The sequence below is a fragment of the Leuresthes tenuis genome, unplaced genomic scaffold, assembly GCF_036924035.1.
Source record: "Leuresthes tenuis unplaced genomic scaffold, fLeuTen1.0.hap1 SCAF_24, whole genome shotgun sequence".
Classification (NCBI taxonomy): Eukaryota; Metazoa; Chordata; class Actinopteri; order Atheriniformes; family Atherinopsidae; genus Leuresthes; species Leuresthes tenuis.
This window is the reverse complement of record NW_027325378.1, coordinates 18,317,965-18,331,553: the sequence shown is the minus strand read 5'-3', so window position 1 is coordinate 18,331,553 and position 13,589 is coordinate 18,317,965. Positions and strand designations below refer to the sequence as shown.

Below are 13,589 nucleotides of genomic sequence, written 5' to 3'. Positions count from 1 at the left end.
GGTGTACTGATCATGGTGGCACGCAGTGTGCGAATTATACAGTGACAGCTGGAGGGGGGGGTGTCAACATTTTCTCCAGGGTGTGAAGAGAACCCAGTGCTGCGCATGCGCGCGCTTCAGTTATCAGAAGTCTTATAATCCTTACAGTATCTTGCTTGTTCAACTAAATGTCTGCAGTCTGTAGATGTCTGTAGATGCCTTTAAGTGTAGTAGCTAGGTTAATGTTTCAGTTTTCAAAGGACAATACTGCAAAAGATTCTATCCGATGTACTGTATTGTATCCTTATTTCTTATTTTCTAAGTTTAACTTTTTAAAGCGTTTTTCTTCAATATTGATATTTTATATTACCTTTGTGTTGTTGCTTATTTTTTTTTACCAAGTTGTCAATATTTGTATGTAAAGCACTATGCACCTTGTTTTTAAAATATACAATATGAATGAAAAGCTACCATCAAAGAGGCAAAAGCCTATCTAAAACACCACTCAAAAGCCTATTAAAATGAAACATTATATAATAGTTTAATATAATACACAAATAACACTACAAACATCCGTATTATATTTCTCCTGTCAATTCAAATGAATGTGGTTTCGAAAAGCTGGCAACTGTCAAATCTGGCAACGCATCATGTTTAGGCATTGTTTAAAAGTTGACCACAGTCCACACCTGCAGGTTACTAGAGTGATGTGCATGTACCGTAGATGTTGCCAGACCAAAGTTCTTCCCAATTTTCTGCTGTGAAAAATGTTCTTTTGAACTGATACTGGTACTGAGTGATGAGACACAACCTATCTTTGTCTGGAAAAACTGATCCTTTTGTGGATGCTTCTTTTATACCCCATCCTGACACCCTCACCTGCCACCAGTTAATCTGATTAATGTGGAGTCTTCCAGAACGCTGTAACTTTTTTGTTCTCTAAACTTGTCTTTCTTTGCCTCGCTCCCGACTTTCCTTAAGTGTGTTGCTGGCATCAAATTCTGGATTTGTTTATAGTTTTAAATACAGCGTTGTTGGGCAGGGAAGACACTAAAAAAAAACTTTCCATAAGGCCTCTTGGTAGTATTCTAAAGGTTGTACATTTGACTAAGAATTCTATATTCTAACCCAATGTCATATAGAAAGGTTTCTTCTGTTTTCTCTTATCTCTTCACAGTTCTTCCATAGGAGTAGCTCCATGGAGTTTCTCCGGGTCATGAGTCCTCTCTTCCAGAAAAATATGTCCTTCAGGCAGGTGATGGCTGCTGCCTCCAGTCTGGTATGCGGCTACACTGAGGGGGCTTTCTCTCGAGTCACCTCCTTTAACTGGTATGAGGACAATAACTACAAAGCCTTCCTGGGTATCGGCATTGGCAGGGCTGAGAGCAACTACACATATGACGACAGCACCAGTGAGTTGATCATGTATTAGTGTATTAGAGTGGATAAAGAGTTTCAGTTTCCATCATTATTCTCCACTAATGTTCTTTGTAATGCACAGAGCGTTGGGATGAACAGGAAAGCTAATTATTCATTTGCCGTGTGATAAGTCATTGAGATTTCTGATGATTGGTTATGTAATTATTTTTGACACGATCTGTTTGATTTGCAGTTATAAGGTCTCACTTGGCTTTTATTGCAACAGTGGTCATTACCCTCATAATGCTTCCCTCCAGCTCCTTTCTGCAATGATCTTATGAAAGAACTGGAGTCTAACCCTGCCACCAGGATTGTGTGGAACTCTGTCAAGCCAATGCTGATGGGCCAGATCCTCTACGCCCCAGACTCGCCAGCTGTTAGGAAGATCATAAGAAATGTAAGCAACACTAGCCGCACCGTGGATGAATCATTCATTTACTTATTCATTTATTTGACAGAAACCGAGAGCAGCCTTGCCTTTAATTACAGATTTTAGTATTACTTTGAGATCACAAGTCAATTATTCTGGTGTTTTTTACAAAGCTTGTTTTCGCATAATAACAAAGTTGATCTATCCTATTTTCTTAAGAAATCAGCCTTTTGTTTTCTTGAAATCACGACATATTATGGGAAAACGAACTTTGGTTTCACAATGTCACAAGATGAATAGTTGTGAGCTTGGGTGGTTCTTATGTTTGATCATAGCTCTGCAACATGTATGTAAAAACTTTCAAATACATCGTAGCTATTTGAAGGTAGACTCTTGTGTTGCGCTCCATTTTAACTCGGGATCCCCACCATTACCACGTCCAAAGCGGATTTTCTGACTCCTGATGTAGGCACAACCAGAGCAACCCTGAACTCAAAAGCCAACATGGCTGCTGTGACAAATTGTTTGATTATACATCTGTCAGTTTCTGTCTCTTCAATTCAGTTGCACACATAGTGCTGTCCAACCTGTATCATTTAACACATTGACATGTTTATATGTGCAGAACTGAAGGTAATAAGGCTGTCAACTTAGATTAGTAATACTAGCTAACTCCAGTCAGGGAGCAAAACGTTGAGCAAACCCTTCTGGTTTTCTGACTTCCAACTTGAACACAGTCACCTCTGATGTGACTTCATTCTAAGCTGCAACTTCTGATTCCATTTTATGAATTCTTCAGGGAAAGTCTTAGAAGTCATCGGGATGTGTTTGCGATTGTAAGAATGAGAGATCCACAAAGGGAATATATACAAATATGGAACAATACCTATGAAGATATCTGATTGTCTGACTTATAACTAAATTAATACAATATCGCAGACGACCACCGATAGATCCTTTCTGCTTCTTAACAACATCCGTATCGTTGTTTTTCTTTAAGGCAAGTAAATCTGATGCAGTGAACAATGCTTTTCCTCTCATAAAAGGGGATCAGCTTCCCTCATGTCATGTCCAGCCCTTTGTATCTAGATGTAGATAAGTGTCGGTCAAAGCCCCTCAGGGGGGCAGCTGTCATGGATGGCTTGGTCGCAATGGAAGAGCACAAGCTGATCGGCTGAGGTGACTGCTACAGTCCACTGGCGCCATGGCTTTTTCAGTGTTATGCCAGCACCAGCGCTCCGTCCTTAAAGACGCATAATAACACACACACTGCCGTCTTTCCTCCTACCTGACCTTTGATGACCTGTTTGTTTTCCGTTTCCCTCAGATGGGATGTTAAAGCACTAAGAAAGTAATGACCACGAGGTCATTTATTACATTGCCAGACCAAAAACATTGCTTCTATAGGCTCTCGGTTGTCATGCTCTCACGTCACGCATCGGCGTATTTCTAAGTTCTCTAAGTGAGGACTGTTGCATTTAAATGTATGCTGTTGTGTTTCATTTGACTGCTCTTGTGGATAATAAGCTATGGGGGCCTCTTCTGTTTCCTGTCATCAGTGGGCTCTTACTTTGTTCGTTCAAAAGGTTGTTGGAAGTGTAGTTGCTAATTGTTTTGGTGTTTTGCACGGAAGAACTTCAGGGGAAAAAAAAGACAAATCAAATAATTAACGTTCAACTTCTCAGAATGGAAGCATTGAGATTCCGTGCTAGCGCACCCAAAAACATTTTATTTGTTGCATTACATTTAGGACAGTGTGTACTAACAATACAAAGCAAGGCCCACAAACCCCTACATTTTAGCTCCTGCTCCCTTTGACCAAATCACCAAAAGAAATCCAGTTCCCCTCTTCTCGTCTTTTCCATGCTGTTTTGAACTGAGGAAGCTCTCACTTGTGGGAACCTTACTGGGATTCACTGGGCCGGCTGAATGCATTCAGCCAGTTGTCACCAACGGCCTCCATTGTCACCCCGGCTTCATTGTCTCCATTGTCACCCGGAATCAGACACACACAAGAGGAAGGCGTTTAATTGGGTGTACTCTTGAGTGCTTTTATCCCCCACTGCACATGACTGAATGCTGAAGCAGCCAGCCTTGGGTATGCGCCTCACAAAGCACTGTACACATCCATGGTTTGAACGATAAGCGTGCAGTAAATATTTGACGATTTGGCAGTGAGTGCATTTGTTGCCGGTTATCTGTAAAGGCCCGCGGGAATTCTTTGGGTGAGAATGTGTGTGTTGTCTTTGCAAAGCCTGCTTTCACAGAGTTTGATGTGGGAATGGTATGTAGCAGGAGATTAGGAGGTCTGTGACTGTGTGTGTGTGTTTGAATGTCTGACTCATGTGTACAAGTGTGTATTTGGTGTTTGATAAATTCTGCTGGAAATTGGATGTGACCAAATGTTTGCATTTGCGCGTTTCTACATGCTTTTACCTATATTCACATGGACATCTCTACTATAGGCAAACACCACGTTTGAGGAGCTGGAGAGGCTGAGGACAATGGGGAAGGCCTGGGAGGAAGTGGCTCCTCAGCTCTGGGACTTTTTCCAAGATGGAGTCCAAGTCAAGATGATCCGGGTAGGACAACAGAATGAGTGGACCCCTTATAGCACAAAAAAGCATTACTGTCAGTGAGACATGAGATGCAGATGATGATCGAGCTTGCTTTTTCCATTCAGCTGACATCCAATGCCAAACAATGTCCCTTTGAATGAGGTGATAAATGATGTTGTTGTTATTTTATCTTGAGCTTTTTCCTGACTAATTTTGAGGTCTCAGGGATTTCCGGCTCGAATATGAAAGTTTATCTTACCATAATATACCATCTCTTTCACTTTTCCAGATAGGCCTCTCTTTGTAACACTGCACATACTTTTCTTCTTCGTGTTACAAGCACAAGTCTTTTCATCTCCTGTCCTGATGGTTTCATCAATACATTTCCATGAAAATAACATTATAACGTATTGTTTTTCTTTTCTGGAATTGCATTGTTTTCCATTTTATTCTTGGCCAACTTGTAATATTTATGGTGCCCCTATGATTTCTAAGCAACATATTATCGAATACAAAGGGTTTTTGCTCGTCATTAAAAAAAGGGAAATAAACATAATGACCCTATTTCCTTTTGTTTCAGGACACCATCCGCAATCCATCTGTGATGGATTTCATTGACAGGAGTCTGGAAGAGGCGTCATTCTCTTCCAAACACATCCTCAACTTCCTGCACAACGGCCCACCAGAGGACCGTCCGTACGACATGCCGAATTTCGACTGGCGAGACATATTCAACCTCACTGACAGGGTCATTCGGATGCTAAATCAATACGGGGATGTGAGTAGGCTTTACTGAAAGACAGCAGTCAGTATGTGCATCAGTATATGGAATTACAGTAAAGGATCACTAGACCGATATAAAAAAAAAAAAGGAATCCTTTTGAATTTCACTCTTTTACTGTTTCGAAAATGACCTAAAGGGAAAAGCGTTTTTGCACCTTAGATGGTCAGTGCTTAGTAGCACTGGCTTCAGGAAGTTAGACAGCTTCCACTGAATACATTTTGTAACCAGCTAAGAATCATTCTGTTCCTGCTCTAGGAACTGTTGCCTATTCTTCCGTCAATTGCTTCTCGTTCTGTGAGGTATTTGACTTGCAGTGCATGCCCTGCACCTCTGAGACACATACACACATAGTTTCTCTGTTACTTAAGGCTGAGAGAGTGCACACCAAGGCAAAGCCTTGAGCTCACAGCTCTTGAAATAGTCCATTGTGGATTTTGAGGTTACTTAAGAAGAGCAATCGTCTGACAGTTGTAAGGTTGTGGTTTGACACTTGTCTTGCTAAGTGTCCTTTGACAAGACACTGAACCCGAGGTTGCCTTCAGTGCATCCATCAGTGTCTGATGGCAAAAAGAAAAAGCGCTGGGCAGCCTGTAATGCTGTGTAAACTGAGAAGTGCTGTATGAGTGTGTCTGTGTGTAAATACAGCTTGCAGTGTAAAAGCACTTTGAGCAGTCATCCAGAGCAGAAAAGTGCAAATTCTGGTCCCGAATGTTGATGAAAAAAAATAGTTTTTTTTTAGAAGATTCATCCGTGAAGGTCATGGAGATGTGCCTGCACACTTTTTTCTTGAACTTCCTCACCTCACCTTGACCCCATGGCTGTTGATTGTTAAGGCAAGATTTGATGAGTCAGAATGACATCTCGGAGTGTCCTGACTTATGTATATTTTCACCTCTGAATTAGACAAAACAGCAACAACATACTCATTGTACTTGAGGAATATTTCATCTTTATCTTCAGGCCCTTTGGGTTTCTGTTCAGCTACCGCTTGTTTTTGACCAGGTGCTGAGATTGTGACCAAGGTCCAAAATAACTGCATTCCAAGAGTGAGGCTTCAGGTTTTCAGATGAATATAAAGTGTCAGGATCATTATTGCAAACCTTTAGAACTTCTCCTTTAGAACTTTAACAATAAGAATGTGGACTGTTTTGCCACTCTTGTTTCACTTGAAACATCGAATTCTTGGACAGGCTTATTCATAAGAATAATCCATTTAAGCACAGGTCCTTTCACTTAGGTTTCAATGCCCCTGGTTAGCTGAGCACTTTGCTCTCAGTACCACTCTTGACGTTATTAGAGGATTTGAATAAACTGTTCTTTGGCTCTGTAATTTGTCCCCTGTCCAGATATGTGGAAGTCTACCCAGGTGGGCATGTGCCAAAGTTGCAAACCAGCTGTCCACTCTCTTTTGTTAGCGGTGATTGAGCGGCGGTTTAAGAAAAAACAAAAACAAAACATCACATACCGTCTCTTGTGAGGGCCCTCCCCTTTTGGGGGGCCAGTGCATTTGAAGCAAAGTTAAAAGTGCCCCGTTCCCTGCAGAGGCTAATCGCGATGAGAGGCTCATTGCACTGGGGGGGTTGACATGGGGCGTACCTGGAAGACAGGCCGGGGAGATTGTTGGTGCTCTTTGTTTTTGTCCAAGTTGAAGCTTACAGCACTTGAGTGTGACAGAGAGAGCGGGAACGACTGAGGCCGATTAGATACAGCTGTCACTCCATCCTCTATCCTTTATAAAGAGACAACAATGACCGTGAGTTTAATGGTTGGCCGGCTCATGTTGGTGGCATGCATGCGTGTCACACCACCCTGTGGGGCCACACTCTTCATATGAGCGAAAGCGTCAACATATAAAGGGTCCGTCTTTTAGATATGAATCATTTCAAAAGGGTGACTGTGCATGTTTCCAGGTGCAGGACTGTGTTTGCATGTTCTGCGTTGGGGAGGGAGGTTGTCTGCGTACTCTTAGGGGTGAAGAGCTGTTTTGGAGTTAGTCTTGCATTAGCTAACAGTGAATGGCTATAACAGAAGCAGTTTTCTTGGAAGAGACAACCGCTTCTGCAAATGTGTGAATGTCTCCACTCTGGTATTTCTGGGCTTTTCACTCAGGGATGGCTGTCTTAGCTTGTCAGTCAGTCCACCACTTCTCTGCAGGATGAACCATCTCCACAACTACAAGACAGTTTGCCATGAAAATGTGGTATTTGTGGCCCCTAAGGAATAAATCTAAACCATCTCGATTGAATAAAAAAAAAAAGTCATGCTACTCTACTCAATAGGACCGAAATCATTTTATCTAATTTTCTAAACAGTGGTTCGAGCATTTATCCCGTTTACCTGCCTTTTAGTCGGGCGCTACCTTGATGTTAACTCTTTTGAATATCAGAGAGAAGATTTGGCCCCTTGGGATGAATTGCAAATCTACCAAATCTTATTGAGATTTATTCATTTTCTCCATCTCATACCCAGAGGTTACTCAGGTCCATCACTTGTTTTCATATGTCTGTCTGTCTCTCTCTTGTTCACCCCCCCCCCGCCAGTGTATGATCCTCGATAAATTTGTGGCTCTTCCTGACAAGGACGATGTCACTTATCGGGCCTTGGACCTGCTAAAGGATGGCAAGTTCTGGGCTGGCCTCGTCTTTGTGAACATGCACTCTTGGACTACTAATGTCCCGGCTCATGTGAAGTTTAAGATCCGTATGGATATCGATGCCGTGGAGCGCACCAATAAAGTCAAAGACAGGTTAGAATCATCCTCAAGTGGAAATGATCTATTCAGTGTCGTGACAAAGCAAACGGAGGCTAAGCATGTGTGTATTTTTTTAGGTACTGGGACCCGGGCCCCAGGGCTGATCCTATGGATGACCTCCGCTACGTTTGGGGTGGCTTTGCTTACCTTCAGGACATAATAGAACATGGGATCATCAAGACTCAGACAGGAAAGGAGTGGCCTCTGGGGGTTTACCTACAACAGATGCCTTACCCTTGTTATGTGGATGATCTGTGAGTGGAAACATGATAATTGAATTGAAAGTTTGATCGCAGGAAACTGCTGACTCTCGCTTAGCTCATAGAGTACTCACTGCTTGCTTGTTCTGGCAGTGAATCCAACAGCTTGTGAGAATCACACATTTCTGTCTCGATGCGTCAGTAAGCAGGTCCTCCTTCTCCTTATCATATCTGTGCTCTTCCTCCCCCCTCCAGCTTCATGCTGACACTGAACCGCTGTTTCCCCATCTTCATGGTGTTGGCCTGGGTCTACTCCGTGTCCATGATAGTGAAGAGTATTGTTCTCGAGAAGGAACTCCGCTTGAAGGAGACCCTGAAGGCCACGGGGGTCACCAACGGTGTCATTTGGTCCACATGGTTTATTGACAGCTTTATCATGATGGGCACCAGCACAGCTCTCCTTACTGCCATCATCATGGTGAGCAAACCTCCTCAAGATATGAGTGTGAAGAAATCACCTGTTCAACTGTGAATCATTCCAGTCTTCTCCTTGTACAACTGAATTGTTTATAATAGCTCACTCAGTGGATACTTACCCTATAAATCATTAATGACATCACTGTGAACACTATGACATCATCAGAATTATGTGTGGATCTTGTTGGATTTGCAGGAAGGGACTTGTCAATGATTAGCGGCTCACAGTGCCTCTCAGACATTATATAATATATTAAAGTGAGCTGATGGGACCTCTTGTGGAGGCTTTGGGTAAAACGGGTTTTCACATGAAATCTTCCAAATTGGGTCTCTGCACGGAGAGCTGTCTTTTCCAGAATACTTTACCAGCACCCTGATGTTTCCAACAAGGTTCCATAGAGGCTCAGATTTCCATTTTATGATGAACAAATGCACCAGACACTGTAGGCTTTTTCTGCTTGTTTATGGTCTTGCATTTTTCTCTTGATTTCTTTAATTCTTTCTTCTTGAGTACTAAAAAGTTGGGTTGACGTCTCAGATGTAAATAGAAACACAACCCAGTGATTAGCATACCTCATAAGCCAACATTTGATTCACAGTAGAGCATAAAACCATATCAAATGTTGACTAAAGCTCACTTGAAATGGACTGAGGCAAAGAAGAAAACTGTCCTGAGCCATATGAATCAAAATTTCATATTCTTTTTGGAAATCATGGATGCCGTGTCCTCGGGACCAAAGAGCAGATGCACCAGAGAAGAGGGGACACTATGCAGTAGTAGAAATGGGCCTGTCCCAACTATTGAGATATGAGATGTGTTGCTGATGAAGATTGGATGAGGATCTTTAAATGTCTTTGTGTTCTTTGTTCTGTTGTGAAACAAATTTCAGTTTATTAGATTTGTAAATCATTGAATTTTCTTCTTTTTTTACATTGTACACAGCCGGTATCGGGGTTGTCCATTCAACATTCAATATAAAGTCCCACAGCATGTCCTGTGCTGTCACTTTCACCAAAGCAAAATGATTCAAACATTTATGGAAAGAGCGCTTCACTTTGGTGTTGCTGCACACATTTGAACATTACTCTGTATGTTCCTCAATTATCTCCAGGGAGGAAGAGTACTGAATTACAGCAACCCCACCATCCTTTTTCTCTTCCTGCTTACCTTCACCACGGCTACCATCATGCAGTGCTTCCTCCTGAGCGTCTTCTTCAACCAAGCCAACCTCGCAGCTGCCTGCTGCGGTATTGTATTCTTCACCCTTTACCTTCCGCACATCTTCTGCTTCGCCTGGCAGGACCGCATCACCAAAGATATGAAGATCCTGGCGGTGGGTGTCTGTACTGAAAGCATGCTAACATCTACACTTTCCCTATTTCATCACAGAACAGCTTAGCTTCTTAAAAACATTAAGATTTGAGCCCTCCTTTGCACACTCAGAATTCCCTTAGTTACATAGGTATTAGATACCATATTTTTTTTAAAAACTATAACCCATTCCTTATTAAGAAAACATATCTGTGGTTCAAACTCATCTAAGATTATTCATCCAAATCATTAAATAAAGTATTAGACTACAGGTAGTTAAAAGTCTGGCTGTAGATATTTGAAAAGTCTTATTTTGCCGTTGCTTCCTCACTCAGAGCCTGCTGTCCCAGGTGGCGTTTGGCTTTGGGACAGAGTATCTGTCACGGTACGAGGAGCAGGGTATGGGTCTGCAGTGGGACAACATCCGGACCAGCCCCCTGGAGGGAGATGAGTTCTCCTTCCTCACCTCTATTTGTATGATGGGCTTGGACACGGTGCTTTATGCTGTTCTGGCCTGGTACCTGGACAATGTCTTCCCTGGTCAGCGTGCTGTCTGGTTACATCACATAAAACACACAAAAAAAGCATATTTGCCAGTTTATTGGATATTTATTTTGTCATCACAGGACAGTATGGGATTGGCCGTCCTTTTTACTTCCCTTTCCTGCCATGTTATTGGCTCAACAGTGTGGCCCCAGCATCAGGTACAATTACAACTACTATTTCTCTATGGGCTTTTCTTTTTCCAGTTTTGCTGACAAAACCAGTGATGATACTTGACTGGACTGTAAGGTATTTGCCATCGAGCATCAAACTAACTTCAACCCCATTTTCCAAAGGCAATGACAAAATGGAGTCGGATAGGAAAGGTTTCGATAACCTGGCAAACAAGGAGCAAGGGGAGCAACAGAAAAAAGCTGAGGAGGAAAACGTTGATAAGGAGCAAGCCGGGGCTAAGGAGGACGCACCGTCGTGTCAGCACCAGGACCGGCGTGACTTGCTGGGGAAGGAAAACCAGGCTGAGTCTGAGAAGAACAAGGAGAAAGACGGTATAATGGCTGCTTGTTGTTTTTTATGCTTTGCCACACACTTTAATCAGTGTTAAGGTTAGACAAGGAACAAATTCCAGAATACATTGCCTGATCAGGAAGGAAAAAAAAAATCCTCACCTGGATTTAACTAAACAAACACTAAAGGTCCTGCTGTTGGGAAAGTAGTGTAGTGATTAAAAGCACTGCAGTGATTAATATGTTTCACCTGGCAGCAAGTTATTTAACCCTAACTGATTTAAGGAGTAGCTGACAGACACACGTTGACAGACACATGCCCTGTTATTCTGTTTCAGAGAGGTCAAATCATCGGTCCGCTCAACAGTAGAACTCATGGGAATGTTTAACAGTGAAAATAAGAGCATTACCACACAGCTTATCAGTGAGACTAATGTAAAGTATGGGAGAGAACATAAAGGACTATTCTGACTATTTTCACCGAGGTGGATGAAGTGCTGAACCCATCATTATAATCTGGGACTGCTTCAGTTGGTCAGGGTGAGGTTCAACAACACTACGTGACCTGAAAAGGAAGTCCGCTCATTACCAGAATTTACCGAATAACCGGGTTTATTTGGTTGTCTTTCCTGATCGCACAGGCATATTCCAAGATGACAATGCCAGGATTCATCAGGCTCAAATTGTAAAAAGTGGTTCAGTGTTTCCTTTTTACGTGTGTATTGGCCACCATAGATTCCAGGCCTTAACCCAGTAATTGAGAAGAGAAGTCTTCACGCTGCTGTGCACTTTTTTTGGCCACATACAGTAAATTACAGAATTGATCCAGTACTGTGTAGAACTGTGGCTCCTGAGTATTTACCGTCGCATTCAGGCTTCGCTGTGTGGGAACTTGATGTCCTTGTGTGTGTTTGCTCTTGCTGGCATACCGTATGTGAACACACGTTGCTTGCCCTTCAGTTTCATGCTTAGTTAATAAGTGATGGAGACTTTTTCTTTACTCTTTATGGCATTCCAATCACATGATTTCATACCTGATTTTCCTGTTTCCTGTCTTAAAAATAGACACGATGGGATTCATTCAAACCGACACGGGTGCATTTTTGACTAAGCTTCAGACAGCTAAAGTGAATTTGCTTTCGTTATCTACAGAGCAGTCATTCTTTGAGGCAGAGCCACCTGATCTGGTGAAGGGGGTTTGCGTCCAGAATCTGGTTAAGGTGTTCGGCAAGTGCTGCGCACCGGCAGTCGATGGCCTGAGCATCAGCTTCTATGAGAGCCAGATTACTGCTTTGCTGGGCCACAATGGAGCTGGAAAGACCACCACCATGTATGTCACACAGATGCTGTACATGCAAGCATATGGATATACATGCATAAACATCTGAGTCCATCTTTTCCTTTGCACAGGTCTATCTTGACAGGTATGTTCCCGGCAACATCGGGGACAGCCACTATTTACGGCAAAGACATCCGCACAGACATGGACAGCATCCGTCTGTCTCTGGGGATGTGCCCTCAACACAACATCCTTTTTCAGTAGTATGTATGCAACTCCTCCACACTTCATCTCCTGAATTAATTAGTAACATTCATTAAGGTATTGTTTTGCATGTGATTTGACAGCTTCCTCCTCTTTCCCTTGTTCTCTCTCAGTATGACTGTAGCAGAGCACATTCTCTTCTACTCGCTGCTGAAAGGCCGTCCAATAGCTGAGGCCGAGGAGGAGGTGGAGAACATGCTGCAGGATCTGGGTCTTCCCCACAAGAGAAATGTGCTGACCCAGAACCTCTCAGGTCGGTTTGGAAGCAGGTGCACGCACGACTGTTGAAATGCTCATCCCTTTGCAAGCCACGAACACACAAAAACATGTGCACCATCAGTAACTTACGGTGTTCCAAACCAGGGGGGATGCAGAGGAAGTTGTCAGTCGCCCTGGCTTTTGTTGGTGGGGCCAAGGTGGTGATCCTGGATGAGCCCACCTCTGGGGTGGACCCATACTCTCGACGCTCGATTTGGGACCTACTGCTCAAATACCGTGCAGGTAACACTGGCAGCACAGGCCCAGCACAAAGCTTTACTTGCCACTACTGGCAGGGGGTGTTGTGGTTCTTTTTATTTTTTTTTTATAGCTGCATTTGTAATCTTGGTAATGTTTGACTTTTTTTTCATTTCAACCAATATATGCATCCAATAACTGGACTCATGCCTGTCATGTAGTCTTAGGCCAACAGGATTTGTTACACAAGCCAAATTCTCTTTGAAAAACATCACAATATTTTTTTCACAGCAGCAATATTTATCCAAATCAGAAACATCAAATATCCCCCCTTTTGCAGGGCGCACAGTGATCATGTCCACTCACCACATGGACGAGGCCGACCTGCTGAGTGACAGGGTGGCCATCATCTCTCAGGGTCGCCTCTACTGCTGCGGTTCACCCATTTTCCTCAAGAACTGCTTTGGTGCTGGCTTCTACCTCACTCTTGTACGCCGAATGAAACATGACAATATCAAGGTGGGGACCTGTGAAGATGAAACCTCGTTTTTGTTTCTGCATATTAGCGTTTATTGGACACAGGAGGTTAGCTTCAAAAGTGAAATGATGAATTATTGTCAGAGCAGAAGCACAAACGGAAGACACTTTAGGTTGTACTGTTTCTGGGCAGCCTGGTGAAAACGCTGTAGAAAACAAGCGTCATGCTGATTAATCTCCATAATAACCCACATG

At 42.9% G+C, this 13,589-nt stretch overlaps 1 protein-coding gene across 1 annotated transcript in view; it reads left to right on the top strand.

Moving 5' to 3' along the window:
* Positions 1-13,589, top strand: part of abca4a (ATP-binding cassette, sub-family A (ABC1), member 4a) — a 30,515-nt gene that overhangs the window by 6,744 nt on the left and 10,182 nt on the right. The window contains exons 8-23 of the mRNA XM_072378230.1: positions 1,157-1,391; positions 1,656-1,795; positions 4,234-4,350; positions 4,907-5,104; positions 7,651-7,856; positions 7,940-8,116; positions 8,318-8,540; positions 9,652-9,873; positions 10,187-10,391; positions 10,478-10,555; positions 10,691-10,900; positions 12,011-12,188; positions 12,269-12,400; positions 12,515-12,654; positions 12,765-12,902; positions 13,198-13,376. Coding sequence (XP_072234331.1) covers positions 1,157-1,391; positions 1,656-1,795; positions 4,234-4,350; positions 4,907-5,104; positions 7,651-7,856; positions 7,940-8,116; positions 8,318-8,540; positions 9,652-9,873; positions 10,187-10,391; positions 10,478-10,555; positions 10,691-10,900; positions 12,011-12,188; positions 12,269-12,400; positions 12,515-12,654; positions 12,765-12,902; positions 13,198-13,376 — 2,778 coding nt within the window. The remainder of the gene's footprint in view (positions 1-1,156; positions 1,392-1,655; positions 1,796-4,233; positions 4,351-4,906; positions 5,105-7,650; positions 7,857-7,939; positions 8,117-8,317; positions 8,541-9,651; positions 9,874-10,186; positions 10,392-10,477; positions 10,556-10,690; positions 10,901-12,010; positions 12,189-12,268; positions 12,401-12,514; positions 12,655-12,764; positions 12,903-13,197; positions 13,377-13,589) is intronic.